The sequence below is a fragment of the Nilaparvata lugens genome, unplaced genomic scaffold (genome assembly GCF_014356525.2).
Source record: "Nilaparvata lugens isolate BPH unplaced genomic scaffold, ASM1435652v1 scaffold6529, whole genome shotgun sequence".
Classification (NCBI taxonomy): domain Eukaryota; kingdom Metazoa; phylum Arthropoda; class Insecta; order Hemiptera; family Delphacidae; genus Nilaparvata; species Nilaparvata lugens.
In genome coordinates this window covers 55-15,411 of record NW_024092280.1, presented here as the reverse complement: position 1 = coordinate 15,411, position 15,357 = coordinate 55, and the positions used below count along the sequence as shown (strand labels likewise).

The following is a 15,357-nucleotide window of genomic DNA, read 5'->3' as shown; positions in this document are numbered from 1 at the left end:
ATGTGAAGTTAATGAGTTGAGTAGTTGAGACGTGATGATGCGTCATTCGTGAATTTCCTATCCCCTACGTGTAGAAGCCAGTTCTTTATTTATTAAAGTATAGATTTTTGTAACTAGTTTTCTTTTGCAAATAATTTTAAATTTCAATCCACAGATCAGCGAATACGAGAAAGACCTGAGCGAATGTCGGTTTTGATCTCTCAACACGAGGCTCGAATGAAGTCGCTACAGGAGTCGATGAGGGAGGCAGAGAACAAGAAGAGGACCCTCGAGGAGCAGGGGATGCCCTACAAGAGGAGTGTGCTAAGATGAAGGCTGCTGGTATTATATCTCTCAAAAATCGACACAAAATATTTTAAAATACTTCAAATACGATACTTTACAGTCTTGTAACTTTGCCTATCGGCGGAGGGCCGATTTACTTTACCACTATGGCCGGTTACAGAGCTCGACCGACCGTCAGTGCGTACGTCAGTCGCGCTTGTCTTTTCCATAGATATTCATGTATCCGTACAGAGCAGGACTGACGGCACGCATGCGCACGGTCAGGACCATGCGTTTTAAGACCATCGTCGAGCTCGTGCGCATCCGTTCCATCGGTCGACTGACGCGCTATTGAAACAAATAGAATCTTTCAGAGCTGTACTGATCAGTAGCAACATAACCAATGTGCTGACACCTCTGCCCGACAATCAGCTGATATTGAATTGAATAGCATAATGAATGAATTCAATAATAGTGTCATATTTGAATTCAAAGTTTTTCTATACATTTCTTCAATCATTTCTAAATTTGTATTGTAAAAATCATATATTATTAATATTTCTACATTTATTTGATCCGTAGCTTAAAGTGACTGCAAGTATTCCCAATGGTGATACAAGCTCGAAATAACTCATCAAAATTTCTGATGGACATTCTGAGGTAGTAAAAAATGTATCTTCACCCTAAGCAATGATGTATATCATGGTACTGAATTCCCTTTGAAATGCTCTTTGGGCGACCATTGGGTGAACTTGATATCTAAGTCTTTATTTTTCGTTACTAGATAATAAGCTGCAATTAAACAATCTGTAAAGGCGTCATTTTGTGAGTCAGAAAAACTTATGTATGGTCAGGATGGTGCATACGCACTGACGGTCGGTCAAGCTCTGTAACCGGCCTATAACCTTTTCGGAGGATGCAACACGTTGCTTTTGAGAAGATACGAAAGAACATCTGTTGCCTTATGGTAAGATACATTAAAGCTCCTTGTGTATCTTTTCGGATGCAACACGTTGCTTTTGAGAAGCTACAAAATCTGTTGCCTTATGGTAAGATACATTAAAGCTCTTGTGTATCTTTTCGGATGCAACACGTTGCTTTTGAGAAGCTACAAAAGAGCATCTGTTGCCTTATGGTAAGATACATTAAAGCTCCTTGTGTATCTTTTCGGATGCAACACGTTGCTTTTGAGAAGCTACGAAAGAGCATCTGTGCTTATGGAAAGATACATTTTCAATAATGTTGGATGTTTTTGTTTGGGTAGTATTGTAGTCTAGTGCCCTCCGCCGATAGGCAAAGCTACAGGACCCGGAGTGTAACAGACACAGACATGAATAAAAGAACTCTAATCTAAACAATGTGGTGAATATTTATTTTGAGTGATGATTATGTGTGTGTATGAATTGGTTCATCGCTTATCAGTTAGGCTCAACTGACACTTAGGCGACTGAGGTGGAGAAGAGACTGGACTCTAGTGGAGAGCATGTGTTTCCAAATGGTGACACTCAGACCAGTCGATTCTAGTCTCCGCGACGTCACCATTTCAAAACACATGCTCTCCACTAGAGTCTAGTCTCTTCTCAACCCGAGTCGCGTAAGTGTGAGTTGAGTCTATGTTTTATAGCTAGGATTTTGTTCTTGACGACACCTAATGTCTATTGAAATGTATTTATTGGTGAATTAACATATTCTATTCCAAGTAACCCTGGTTTTTTGGTAAACTTGGTTTAGAACTTATAAGTTAGGTTGTTACTATTACCTCGAATATACAGTTTGTTTTGTCTCTGTCTCTCTCTCTCAGAACAAGTGCACGCAGTCTCGTCGAAAGAGAAGGCCGAAGAGAAAGAGAAAGCGACAACAATGCGCGTGGCCTTGGAACAGCAGATGGATCAGCTGAGAGACGCCCATCAGAAACAGGTGAGATCACTTTTCACAATCGTATTCAAGTATTTCCACTCACTGTGCTATAGTGAGGTCCACGTTATAATGGCTGTGAAGAAAGATAGGAGAACACGTTGTCGATTCTCGGACTTGTGTAGATATAGCTGACACCGGTATATCATACAGTTACATCATACAAATACATCAGCTATGCTAATAGTGGAGTGTTGTGTTTCTTTTCTGGCTCAAAATTTGCAAAATTACTCAAAAATTTCCAATTTGTAGAGATTTGAGTGAAATATTTTTGTTTTTAATCAGTTTTTAAATATCAAAATTCAAAATTTTTAGTTTAGTCATTAGTTTTGAAGTGGAAATTGGACTTTTTGAAGTGAAGTGAATCTTAACCTTATTCTTTTTTGAAACTCTTATTTGTAAAATTTGGGAGAAAACAGTTTTGGGCTATGCCTGTTGTCTTCTCCCAATCATATTATATTTATGATTTGTAATTGTCAATGAATTAAATAATTAAATAAATAAATATCTGATGTAATATAACTATTGTTCATTCTTCTTAAAAAGAATTATTTATATCCATTCATAAAACAAATATATTTTTCAAACTGTCAAAGTCTATGGTGGTTGGTGAGCAGGTAGGTTATAGCATAGAGAAACAATAGCATAAGTAGATATGCCATGGTATAGGGCGTTTATGTCGCAACTTTTACTGTTATCTCAAGCTGATAGTCCACGCGGTAGCTCAAGCTGATAGCTCTTTCCTGTGAAGCTTTATGACGCTGGTAGTCTCTCATATTGTGCCGTTCATACACTCTTACCCGAACAAAACAGTAAAAATCGACAGTAATCGGCTTGAGATAACAGTAAAAGCTGCGACATAAACACCCTATACCATGGGATATCTACTTGCGCTATTGTTTCTCTATGCTATAGTGAGGTCCACGTTATAATGGCAGTGTTTTGATTATCAATGATATTGCTATCCTTGTCTATCATTCAACAAAGCGGGAGCGATATCTCTTTCTCGCTTTGCTCTGTTGCCAGATCGTCTTTCAACAATTTAGAATTAATAATTAATTAACAAAATATTTCATCCTAATTATGAAAAATTCATTATGAGAAATATCATTTCTTGCTAAATAAAAATAAATTGATTATTTTAAACGAGAATGAACAGTTAATATTACATCAATAAAACTGTATCAGCTACCGGCTACAGAAGACATTGGACAAGACAGTGGATCGGCAACGTTGTTCTCCTATCTTTCTCACTGCCATTCTAACGTGGACCACACTATAGCCAGAGGCGAGGCGTCCGTCATCTCTGGATTCGCCGATGACTGGACAGAAATAATATGTAATGGGTATAAAATTGAATAGAAAATATTTAAATAAATAGAAATAAAAAGGTGAAGAAAACAAAAGAGAAACGTTTTTTTGCGAGCGTGCCAAGTTTGAATAAAGTAGACTACTGCATCATCCGTTCAATGTGATTATCAAAAATATGCGATTCCAGTAATGCTATTTAGCATTGGTTACCACCATCTTCTGCATCATCATCGCCTCTCCCCGTAAACGATGGTGGAGTAAACGGTCAAAGACATCGCGATTCCACTGTTCCGCACCAGTGTTGCAAACCTTACGATAATTATTTTGTTATTGATGATGCAGATATAATGCATTGATACATTCGAATATAGCTTACGGTCTATGTATCTACGGCAGCACAAGAGAAATCTCGATAAAATACTAATTCAACAAAACGAGCACTAAGAATTATTATGAAAATAAAAAGGAATTACTCAGTTAAACATATTTCCCCCAGCTAGGCATATTAACAATTTATGGGCAATATATTAATGATGTTATAATGTACTATAGAAAATCTACTGATTTTGAACTGAGAAATAGTAAATCACATTGTCATAACTCACGATCAGGAAGAATTGTTCAAAGACATAACTTGGAAATCTTAAAAAGAGGACAACTTATATGGGTGATAGATACTTTAGCATGCTGCCTAGTAATTTGAAGTCTATAGAAAATATAAGATGTTTCAAAGCTCATCTGAAGGACTATTGGTGGAAATGTCTTTGTACTCCTTTCAGGAATTGTTCAGGAGTAATTTTATGCTATTTTGACATTGACTGTATTTGTGTGATGTTTTGTTCTTTGATTTTCTGTTTTATGTGACAACATGACGTGTATGTGACAATATTCAATGTACTTGTACATTTGATGAATAATTATGATTGATTGATTGATTGATGATGATTATTATTATTTCTTCTATGTTTGGTTTTGAAGCATCTAAATTCAAAAATCTACTTTGTGAAAATAATCAAAATTTAGTGAAGTGAACAACTACAAGACTTGACGTATTTCGTACTATGTGTAACCTTATCTAAATTTGGGAGAGGAATAGCAAAAGGTTACCTTATTTCTCTCTCCCTGGAATTTCTGATGATCTACTTGTTGTATGAATCAATAAAGAATTTCATTTCATTTTTAAAATTAATTTTATTTATTGAGGGCCAGTTTCCGAGCTTGAGATCTAGCCAAGTTCTAGACTTTTCAACTCAAGGATTTTGAATAGTAAGCTTATCTCATACTAGATGTCATCTTGCTCGATAAATGATCGACCAAAATTTATTATTTATTTATTTATTAGAACAGTCACAAACACGATATTTGGAAAGAGAAACAGGCATTGCCCAAAACTTCTTCAACTCCTTGATTTTGGCACATAATAGTCCAAAGTGAGGTTAAAATGAAACATTATCTTTTGAGTAGGGGAAGAGGGTGCAGCTTTTAATCAAACTTTCAACTGAATTGTTCCTGGAGATGACAGAGCCAAAAAGTCACGCCTCGCCCCTGACTATTAAACTAAACGTTATGTATTATTAAACATTGACACTACCGGTATTCTATTGTACTTGTACATAATTTGATGAATTGAGATTTATTCTATTATATTCTACCACTGAATGAATAAACATAGATGTATTTATTGATTTATTATGTATTCATTGATTGATTAGGTGGCCAACTTGCGTGATGAGATCAGCGACAAGCAGAGAAAATAAAATGCTTAATAAAATATAATTGATTATTTTAAACGAGAATGAACAGTTGATATTACATCAATAAACCTGTATCAGCTATATTTAAACCGGTATACAGAAGACATTGGACAAGACAGTGGATCGGCAACGTTGTTCTCCTATCTTTCTCCACTGCCATTATAACGTGGACCACACTATAGCGTTATGTATTATCATAGAGAAACAATAGCGTAAGTAGATATCCCATGGTATAGGGAATTTATGTTCGCAACTTTTACTGTTATCTCAAGCCGATTACTGTCGATTATTGTAGATTTTACGGTTTTGACCGGGTAAGAGTGTATGAACGGCATAATATGAGAGACTACCAGCGTCATAAAGCTTCACAGGAGAGAACTACGTGGACTATAGGCTTGAGATAACAGTAAAAGTTGCGACATTAACGCCCTATACCATGGGATATCTATTTATACCATTGTTTCTCTATGGTATTAAACATTGACACTACCGGTATTCTAATATACTTGTACATAATTTGATGAATAGACATTTATATTATTCTATTCTACCACTGGATGAATAAACATTGATGTATTTTAGTATTTTATTGATTTATTTATGTATTTATTAATTATTGATGTATTTATTGTTTGATTAGGTGGCCAACTTGCGTGATGAGATAAGCGACAAGCAGACGGTGATCAACGAGCTCAAGGATCAGAATCAGAAGTACGAGTTGGCACATCAACAGTTGCAACAGGAGTACGAGAAACTCAAACAGGTTGGTTTGCCAACTGGCCTTCCATTTGTACTTATCTCTATAAATTGGAATGGTATTTACTGTAAGGCTCAACTCACACTTACACGACTCAAGACGAGAAGAAACTACGACTCTAGTCTCTTCTCGACGCAGCATGTGTTTTTAAATGGCGACACTCAGACCAGTCGACTCTAGTCTCCACGACCTCACGACTGTGAGACTGAGTCGAGCGTCGACTCGACATGTTGGTCGAGCCTCGACTTGAGTTGCATAGTACCGTGCATTTTTAATGAAAGTGAGGTTATGTATTATGAAAGTGATGTTTTATCATTTTAGAAAAACAATAATAAGTATTAGATAAGACAGTGGCCCATATGAATAAAACCAGAGCAAATGCTCATGAGCAAGAGCATGGAGCATAAGGTTTTGCTCATTTTGCTCATATGAATAAGCTTCACCTTATACTCTTACCTTGAAGATTTTTCATCAGCTGATTCGCTTTTGTAGCCTTACTTTGTTTTTATAGCTCACGGAAGCTCTAAATATGCAAGTAGGAGACACCGCTTGTGAAGGAGACACCGCTTGTGTTTGTGTCGTCTGCTCTGTTTTATATTAATGAATAGATTTTTAGGTTAGTTAAAGTTTAGAATTTTGAAATAATAGCGTGAAAAAATGTCATCTCTATATAATCTTTAGCATATTCTTATAATATCAATAGCCTTCTTATAATCGTCTACACTCTCATCTTCTTAAATGCCCATTTCCTATTTTGTGGTGGCTATATTTATTCAGGTAGCTATGTTTTGTATTTATCTTTATAGGAATAATGGTGATATATATCATGGTTGCATCTAAAAGAGTTTTATAGCTCTCAACTATTGGTTGTGATCGTATCTGGTATAGTTTCCTCTTCCTCATACGAATTAGTTGAGCCATTTTACTATGAGCAAAAGGTGATAAGCTGCTCTAGACTAGACTCACCTTCTTTGAAGCATTTGCTTCAAAAGTTGAGCAAATGTTCTAGTTTATTCATACAATTTCGAGCATAAGCTTATTACTTTTGAGCAAATGCTCAAACTATTTTTTTGATGAGCATGAGCAAAAGGTTTTGCTCACGTTTATTCATAGAAAATAAAGCAAATGCTCCATATTTTAGAAGTATGAGCAAATGCTCAACTTTATTCATATGGCCCAATGAAGGGTTGTTGCGGAGAGGCTCAAAAGGAGGAAACCGTTTGAACTATAGTGAGGTCTACGTTATAACTGGCAGTGTTTGATTAGGAATGGTATTGCTATCCTTGTCTATCATTCAACAAAGCGGATAGCGCTATCTCTTTATGATTTGCTCTGTTGCCAGATCGTCTCTTAACAATGTAGAATTAATAATTAGTTAACTAAATAACTAAATCTTAACTCTCCGTCGGGCGCAGAACTTCAGAGGCCAACCAACAATATAATTTCCCTCTCCACTTCATACAGGCGGCCGAGCGCCCCACCACTCCATTTTTTCGTCTAAATCTATCAACCTCACAACATGCCAGCCTCAGTCAGTCGCCAACTTTTGCATAGTTCGTGTTATTTCAACATGGCTTCACAGGCCACATGCGCCTGATTATGTCATAAACACAAGATTCTGGCCAAGTTTATTTTTTATGCCTACCTGAATGTTGAATGTTGTGCATCAATGCACAAGTGATTGGAAATCAACTTGAACCTCAGAAAAGGAGAATATATATTATCTAAAAACTTTGTTCTGAAACAGGATTCAGGAGAATGACAAATTAGAAAAATTACAGATTAGGATGACAAATTAGGCCACTGTGTCAAACCTGTTTGACTGCAGCTAATTTGGGAGCCTCAACATCTGAGCCACAATGACTAATTATTGAAGATCAGTTCCAATAATTCAACAAATAGCCTAAATTGCTAAAAAAAATATTTTTTTCTTTTACAATGATAATTTTCATTTTTAAGTTTAACCATACTAGTAGTGTTCAAAAAATCATTTTTTTATAATATGTTTCGTATAATTACTTAGAATAGATCCTACCAATCATTACCCTGTTGGTATTTTGAATTATAATTGATCTAGTGTGAAGTGGTGGTTAGAATATGAAGGTAGCCTCTCAGGCCGGGTACGCCCGATTTCGGTTCGGCCATAGGTGCGCCTGACGGAGGGTTAATTATGAAAATTTATTAAAAAAATATAATTTATTGCTTGATAAAATATAATTGATTATTATAAATGAGATGAACAGTTAATATTACAGTTAAAGTAGTATCCAGTGAAATAATTGAGGATTGGAAATTTAGTGAATTCATTCATTTATTTATTTACAATGCAAATGACACTAATGTAATAACATTGAAAGATAAAATAATAAGGTAGTCCTTGTGCTATTTGTCTTCCAAATTTATAAGTGACAAAGTCCAAGATAAGGTTAAGGTAAGAAATTGAAGAAGTACAGACTTAACCTATTTGGGACTATGTGTAACCTTATCCAAATTTGGGAGAGGAATAGCACAAGGTTACCTTATTTTTTCTCTCCCTATCATTTCTATGATGTACTTATTGTATATGAATGGATGAATTAAGTTGAAGAAGCTACTTAAGTGCCGGTTTCCGAGCTCGGGATTAGCCAAGTTCTAGACTTTAAACAGCTGGAGTCAGACATTTGGCTTTCCGAAACGGGGCGTAATCGAAGTCCACGTTAGAATTAAATTTCAAAAAACTAGAAAACTGAACACAAAATAAAAACTAGTGTAAAGTTTCAGCTATTTTGAATTATTTAGGAATGTTACATTTATCTCAAGGAAAAACGTTTCCAATAATAGAAATGATAAAGATTATCATAAAATTACGACAAAGCCCCGTTTCGGAAAGCCAATTTTCTGACTCCAGCTGTTTAAAGTCCAGAACTTAGCTAAATCCCGAGCTCGGAAACCGGCCCTTAAGTTGATATCAGAGCGGTGGTTGAGTGAATCTAGCTCCTTTAGCGCAGTCAATATTGTGCTTATTAATTAAAGAATAGCAGAGGAATCCACTGTTTTATTTTTCAATTAGGATAGAAAAATTGGCTCATCAGTCTTTCGGCGATATGGCCATAGTAGTGGCAAAAATATAATTTCTTCTGTAGAAGATTTTTCTAATGTGTTTTATCTTTTTCTATTATTAATTGGTGGTTTGTTTGTCAGGATGAGACAGAAGAACAACAAACTGCAAGAGTTAATCTTGATATCTTCCTCTTTGTCTCCCATGATCATATATAGAAGATTTTCTTCATCTATTCTTATCTTTTTCTAATTTTGATGTGTTTTTACTTTCCTTGCCCTATTACAATAGGTAAGGAAAGTATTGCTTTCCAAAAAAATTAAGATACCCTAATTTCAAGTTTTCTATATGTTTCAAGGTCCCCTGAGTCCAAAAACATGATTTTTGGGTGTTGGTCTGTGTGTGTGTGTGTGTATGTGTGTATGTCTGTGAACACAATAACTCCATTCCTAATCAACCGATGACTTGAAATTTCAAACTTAAGGTCCTTATACCATGAGGATCCGACAATAAGAAATTCAATAAAATTCAATTAAAAAAGGCGGAAAAAATGGCTAAAAAACCATATTTTACACGGTTTTCTCGAAAACGGCTTCAACGTTTTTCTTCAAATTTATACCCTAGATAGCTATTTATAAGCCCTATCAACTGACATGAGTCTCATTTCTGGGAAGATTGCAGGAGCTCTGTAATATTCTTGAGAAAAATGGCGGATAATCACCAAAAACCATGTTTTTCACGGTTTTCTCGAAAACGGCTCTAACGATTTTCTTCAAATTTATACCATGGATAAGCTATTTATGAGCCCTATCAACTAATATGAGTCTCATTTCTGGGAAGACTGCAGGAGCTCCGTAATATTCTTGAGAAAAATGGCGAATAATTACTAAAAAACCATGTTTTTCACGATTTTTTTATCTTAAATGAAAAAGACTAAGAAATTGTCAAAAAACCACTGATTTATTGATAATTAGAAAGACCGGTTTCGGTTATTACACCATTGTCAATCTCTGATAAACTAAAACTAAATACAAGAGCAGCAGAATTTATACTAGTAGGCGAGTACTGCTATTGGTCGAGGGCATGAACGCCTGCCATTGGCCTAGCTAGGCAGTCTCCTCCCCCTCAACGGTGTGACAAAATGGCGGCTTAAGCAACAGAATCGCCATGATAATAAAATTACTTTTAGTACAAAATAAGAACCAAGAACCAAGTGTCTGTAAATTTTATTATCATGGCGATTCTGTTTATTAAGCCGCCATTTTGTCACACCGTTGAGGGGGAGGAGACTGTCTAGCTAGGCCAATGGCAGGCGTCATGCCCTCGACCAATAGCAGTACTCACCTACTAGTATAAATTCTGCTGCTCTTGTATTTAGTTTTAGTTTATCAGAGATTGACAATGGTGTAATAACCGAAACCGTTCTTTCTAATTATCAATAAATCAGTGTTTTTTGACAATTTCTTAGTCTTTTTCATTAATATGAATAATTACCACAATATAAACTTCTCAACTACACAAAAAAATTTTTTTATCTTTACCATATTCGAAACACGCATGTTCGGGGCACTTTCCGGGTGGCACCAGTCTATGAGAAGATAATGGAAGGAAGATTATGCTGGTATGGACATGTCAATAGACGTTCACCCCATCATATGACAAGGAAAGTACTTGATATGGAGACACAGCCGGGGCAGAGGCAGTCCCCGTCTCACATGGCTAGTTTAGTTCATAACATATGAAGCAGTCGGACCTGACAAATCAGACGACCCAGGATCGTTCCAACTGGAGACCTAGGCCTAGATCGAGGAGAGCCGACCCCAAAAAATGGGAGAAGGCCAGGGGGAAGAATATATGTGTTTATCTTTATATTTTGCTAATTTCTGTGTGTTTTGTTTGTCAGGACGAGACCGAGAAGAGCAACAAACTTCAGGAGTTGATCCTGATCAACGAGCGCCGCGAACAGGCCAGGAAGGACCTGAAGGGTCTGGAGGACACCGTTGCCAAGGAGTTGCAGACTCTGCACAATCTCCGAAAACTGTTTGTGCAGGACTTGCAGGCCAGGATCAGAAGGTATATCTCCATTTTTTTCATTCTATGGTGAGGTCCACGTTAAATAGAATTGGAGAACGATAGAAACTTTGTGTTGCTTATTGAAATATTCAGACTCCAAAATGGGCATATGACGCACGTAAAGACCATTATTTTTTTATTTATTTATTATTTATTTATTTATTTATTTATTTATTTATTTATTCATTTATTTATTTATTTATTTATACATTAATAGATACAATCATTCTCAACATTACTATGAATGATTGGGAAAGGAACAACAGGCTTAAAGCCCAAAACTTTTCCTTTCCCAAATTTAGATAGAAATTGTCCAAAAATAGGTTATGTTTACACTACACATTTTTGGTCCAATCAGCTGAGCTTCAGTGTTTACAGTTTGTGTTGCTTGAATGGTTCCAAATTTCCTTAAATAACTCAATATTTTCGTTACAAGTGGTAATTGAGTGGAATATTTCTAATTAATTTATTAATTCAAGCCATCTAAATTCAAAATTTATAGTTTTCATTTTTGTTTTGGACTGAAATTTTATCAAAATTGTACACGTGAATTCTAACCTTATTTCGGTCTTTTTCACCTATAAATTGGAAGAAAAATAGCACAAGGACTATCTTATTATTTTATCTTTCAATGTCATTACATTAGTGTCATTTGCATTGTAAGTAAATAAATAATAAAAATGGCAGGTACCAACTTTTTCTGTTGCAGTCTGTAAACGCCAATGACAACCGACACTTTAACGGATCTCATTCTGAAAAATGATAAATTTTTATTTTCTTCCATTTCTATGTAGTTTTTATCGTGGTACAAACAACCCATTTTTCGCTACTTTTCCATGTTTTTTTGCAGTCTGTAAACGCTAACACAACTGGCACATTAACAGATCTCATTTCTGAAGAATGATTTTTTATTTTCTTCCAATTTCTATATTTTTTATCGTGGTACAACCCCATTTCCGCTACTATACAAACTTTTCCATTTTTTTGTTGCAGTATGGTAAACGCCAACAACGGGCACATAACAGATCTCATTTCTGAAAATAGTTATTTATTTGTGCAACTAGTGCGCAAAGAAGTTTGCTGTACCGAAAGAACGTTTACGCCCGAGCCGTAGGCGAGGGCGGAATGGTTTCTTGAGTGCAGCAGAGGAACTCGCACGTATTGCACATTAAATTTTTCCTACAGTTACCATTGAATATGAAAAGTGGGTAATTATGGGTAAAATTGCCTGAAATCCATCATGTTTTTCTGTGTAATTTTATTATTGATAAAAACCTTAATTTATTGTCAAATTGAATAAAAATGTTGTGTTGTTGGTTATAAGTGATCTACTTAAGCTCGTTGCACCTCTGCTCACTATAGCAGCCACAGCAGTCCTGTTTACCAACTCATTTTCATTTTGCTGCACTGCTTGCTCCATATAACCTACTAACTATTTTGCGTGGTCATGCTGCAAATCTGGAGTACGCAAGTACTCACTTCGCACAGTTCGGAAAGTGATTCTTTGCAGCCTGCAATCAGTGCAGAAATGGTCACTTTTCAGGGTATCTGTAGGAAAATGATATTTTTTATTTTCTTCCTATTTACATAATAGTTTTTATCGTGGTACAACCCAATTTTTCGCTACTTTTACAAACTTTTTCCATGTTTTTGTTGCAGTCTGTAAACGCCAACAACTGGCACATTAACAGATCTCATTTCTTATAAAATTATTGTACTTTTTTGTTTCTTCTTGTGAATTCTATAGTTTTTAATCGGATTTTTACCCACTTTTTCGCCATTTTTATCAATTTTCTCAGTTCTTTTTTTCATAAGGTGACGCCAAAGTCAACTGGCACAATAACAGATCTCATTTCTGAAAAAAGTATGATCAATTTTTTTGGTTTCCTTTCAATTTCTATAGTTTTCATCGGCTTTTTACCCAATTACTATAGTTACCGAGCGAAGTGAGGTCTAAGATTCAGTCTACGGCTTGGCATTTCTCTTAATGTTAAGTTTATATGTGCGCATTTTACGGCGAAACGCGGTAATAGATTTTCATGAAATTTGATAGGTATGTTCCTTTTTAAATTGCGCGTCGATGTATATACAAGGTTTTGGAAATTTTGCATTTCAAGGATAATATAAAAGAAAAAGGAGCCTCCTTCATACGCCAATATTAGAGTAAAAATCAGACTATAGAATTATTCATCATAATCAGCTGACAAGTGATTACACAGATTGTGGAGAAGCCAGTCTATTGCTGTATTCCATAAGGTCTATAGTTTCAATCAGGTACTTGTGAATGAGAATACTGCGTGAGGTCTACTGCTCACAGAACTACTAGTTTTTTCAGATTTTATTCAATTTCTCGTCATTTTTATACACTTTTATCCGTTTTTGTTGCAGTCTGTGAACGCCGAAGACAACGAGGTGATGGTGGATCTTTGGCCCAAAAACAGAAAATCTCGTTCTTGGAGAACAACTTGGATCAGCTGACTAAAGTGCACAAACAGTTGGTCAGAATAATGCGGACCTCAGATGTGAACTGCCAAGCTGGAGAAGCGCCTGAGGGCTACCATGGAGCGGTTAAGGTGGGTTCGGAAGTCCTTATCGGAAATATCCCTTTCTCTGTCTCTCTCTCTCTATTTAGGGCTGTGTGGTAGAGAGGACCAGGATCCTAACTCCGCCCCAATAAGGCATATAATCAATCAATCAATCAATCTCTCTCTCGTGTTGAAGGGGAGGGTACCTTCCCCTTTCTGAGATGGACATCTAAAGGTCCAAACTTCACCGTTTCATGTGAAAAAAACATTTTACATTAATACCTCAACTTTCGCATATTTCATCTATTTATTTTCTCAATAATATTATTTTAAACTCTTCAGGTTATATGATTCACCATGCTATTTTACTCTTACTGGTAATTATTTTCAACGCTAGAACGTAAGTTGAATTTTCTTTTCTTGAACACATGAATAAAGGAATCTGAATATAAATCTCTCTTTTGTAAGGCAGACTTTTAATAGAATAGAATAGAAAGATGATTTATTTATAATATAAACAAAGCAAAAAACATGTACAAAGCATGTGAAAAAAATAGTATGTTGACTTGCTCGAAAGAATCTTAATAATTTGAAAAACAATCATCATAGACATGGCCGAGGCCGTCAGTCGAGTTGATTGATAGTAATAATTGCAGCTGCCCACTTTTATCTTCTGTTCTAAAGCTTCCTACAATACTTGATAACTTCAGTTTGATCAGGCTACCGTGATAATACCCCAACCGTGAATAAGTAGATTACTCTATCTATCAGTTTAGTGAAAAACAGTTTGAATTGTGATCAGACTTTCAATACCATCCTTAATAAAGGCAATTACTCAATTAAATTCTCTCTCTCTCTCTCTCTCTCTCTCTCTCTCTCTCTCTCTTTCTCTCCTATCAATATTCTCTGTCTCCATTACTTTCTTCACTTATTTTTTCATGTATTTGTTCTGGCTTCAAGCCTGAAAAACGGCACTGAAGTGACCAAAAAGCGTTAAATGCACATCTTAAACCACTACTTATTTATTTATGAATGTTTTCAATCTCTCTTCCACCACCTTTCAATTTTCTCTGTTTCTACGTCTTTAATCAATTTTACTTGATTGTTGTGTGTTTCAGGCCCTAGAAACGGCGCTAAAAGAGCAAAAACAGGCGTAAATGCACTTCTTAAACCATACTTATTATTTATGAATATTTTCTATCTCTCTTCCACCACCTTTCAATTTTCTCTGTTTCTACTACTTTTTAATCAATGTTTACATAATTTGTGTGTGTTTCAGGCCGTAGAAACGGCGCTAAAGGAGGCGAAGGAGGGAACAAGTCACATACTAAACCACTACATATTATTTAATGAATGTTTTCAATCTCTCTTCCACCACCTTTCAATTTTCTCTGTTTCAACTACTTTTTAATCAATTTTTACTGATTGGTGTGTGTTTTCAGCCCTAGAAACGGCGCTAAAAGAGACCAAAAAGCGTTAAATGCACATCTTAAACACTACTTATTTATTATGAATGTTTTCTATCTCTCTTTCACACCTTTCATTTTTCTCTGTTTCTACTACTTTTAATCAATGTTTACATAATTTGTGTGTGTTTCAGGCCCTAGAAACGGCGCTAAAGGAGGCGAAGGAGGGAACAAGTCACATACTAAACCACTACATATTTATTTATTAATGTTTTCAATCTCTCTTCCACCACCTTTCAATTTTCTCTGTCTCCAT

The 15,357-nt window shown here is 35.6% G+C and overlaps 1 protein-coding gene across 1 annotated transcript; it reads left to right on the top strand.

Moving 5' to 3' along the window:
- Positions 1 to 171: 171 nt before the first annotated feature.
- LOC120356342 (kinesin heavy chain-like) lies at positions 172 to 14,792 on the top strand. The gene is made up of 7 exons (XM_039445268.1): positions 172 to 321; positions 2,066 to 2,181; positions 5,884 to 6,006; positions 10,941 to 11,110; positions 12,104 to 12,192; positions 13,499 to 13,683; positions 14,754 to 14,792. The coding sequence occupies exons 1-7, from the start codon at positions 309 to 311 to the stop codon at positions 14,790 to 14,792; spliced, it is 735 nt and encodes a 244-aa protein (XP_039301202.1). The 5' UTR covers positions 172 to 308.
- Positions 14,793 to 15,357: the final 565 nt, after the last annotated feature.

Bases quoted from the DNA above. Each gene is read 5' to 3' on its own strand.
- LOC120356342 (XM_039445268.1), top strand. The intron at 2,182-5,883 runs GTGAGATCACTT...TTGTTTGATTAG, and splicing joins GAGACGCCCATCAGAAACAG to GTGGCCAACTTGCGTGATGA. The intron at 6,007-10,940 runs GTTGGTTTGCCA...TTTGTTTGTCAG, and splicing joins AGTACGAGAAACTCAAACAG to GACGAGACCGAGAAGAGCAA.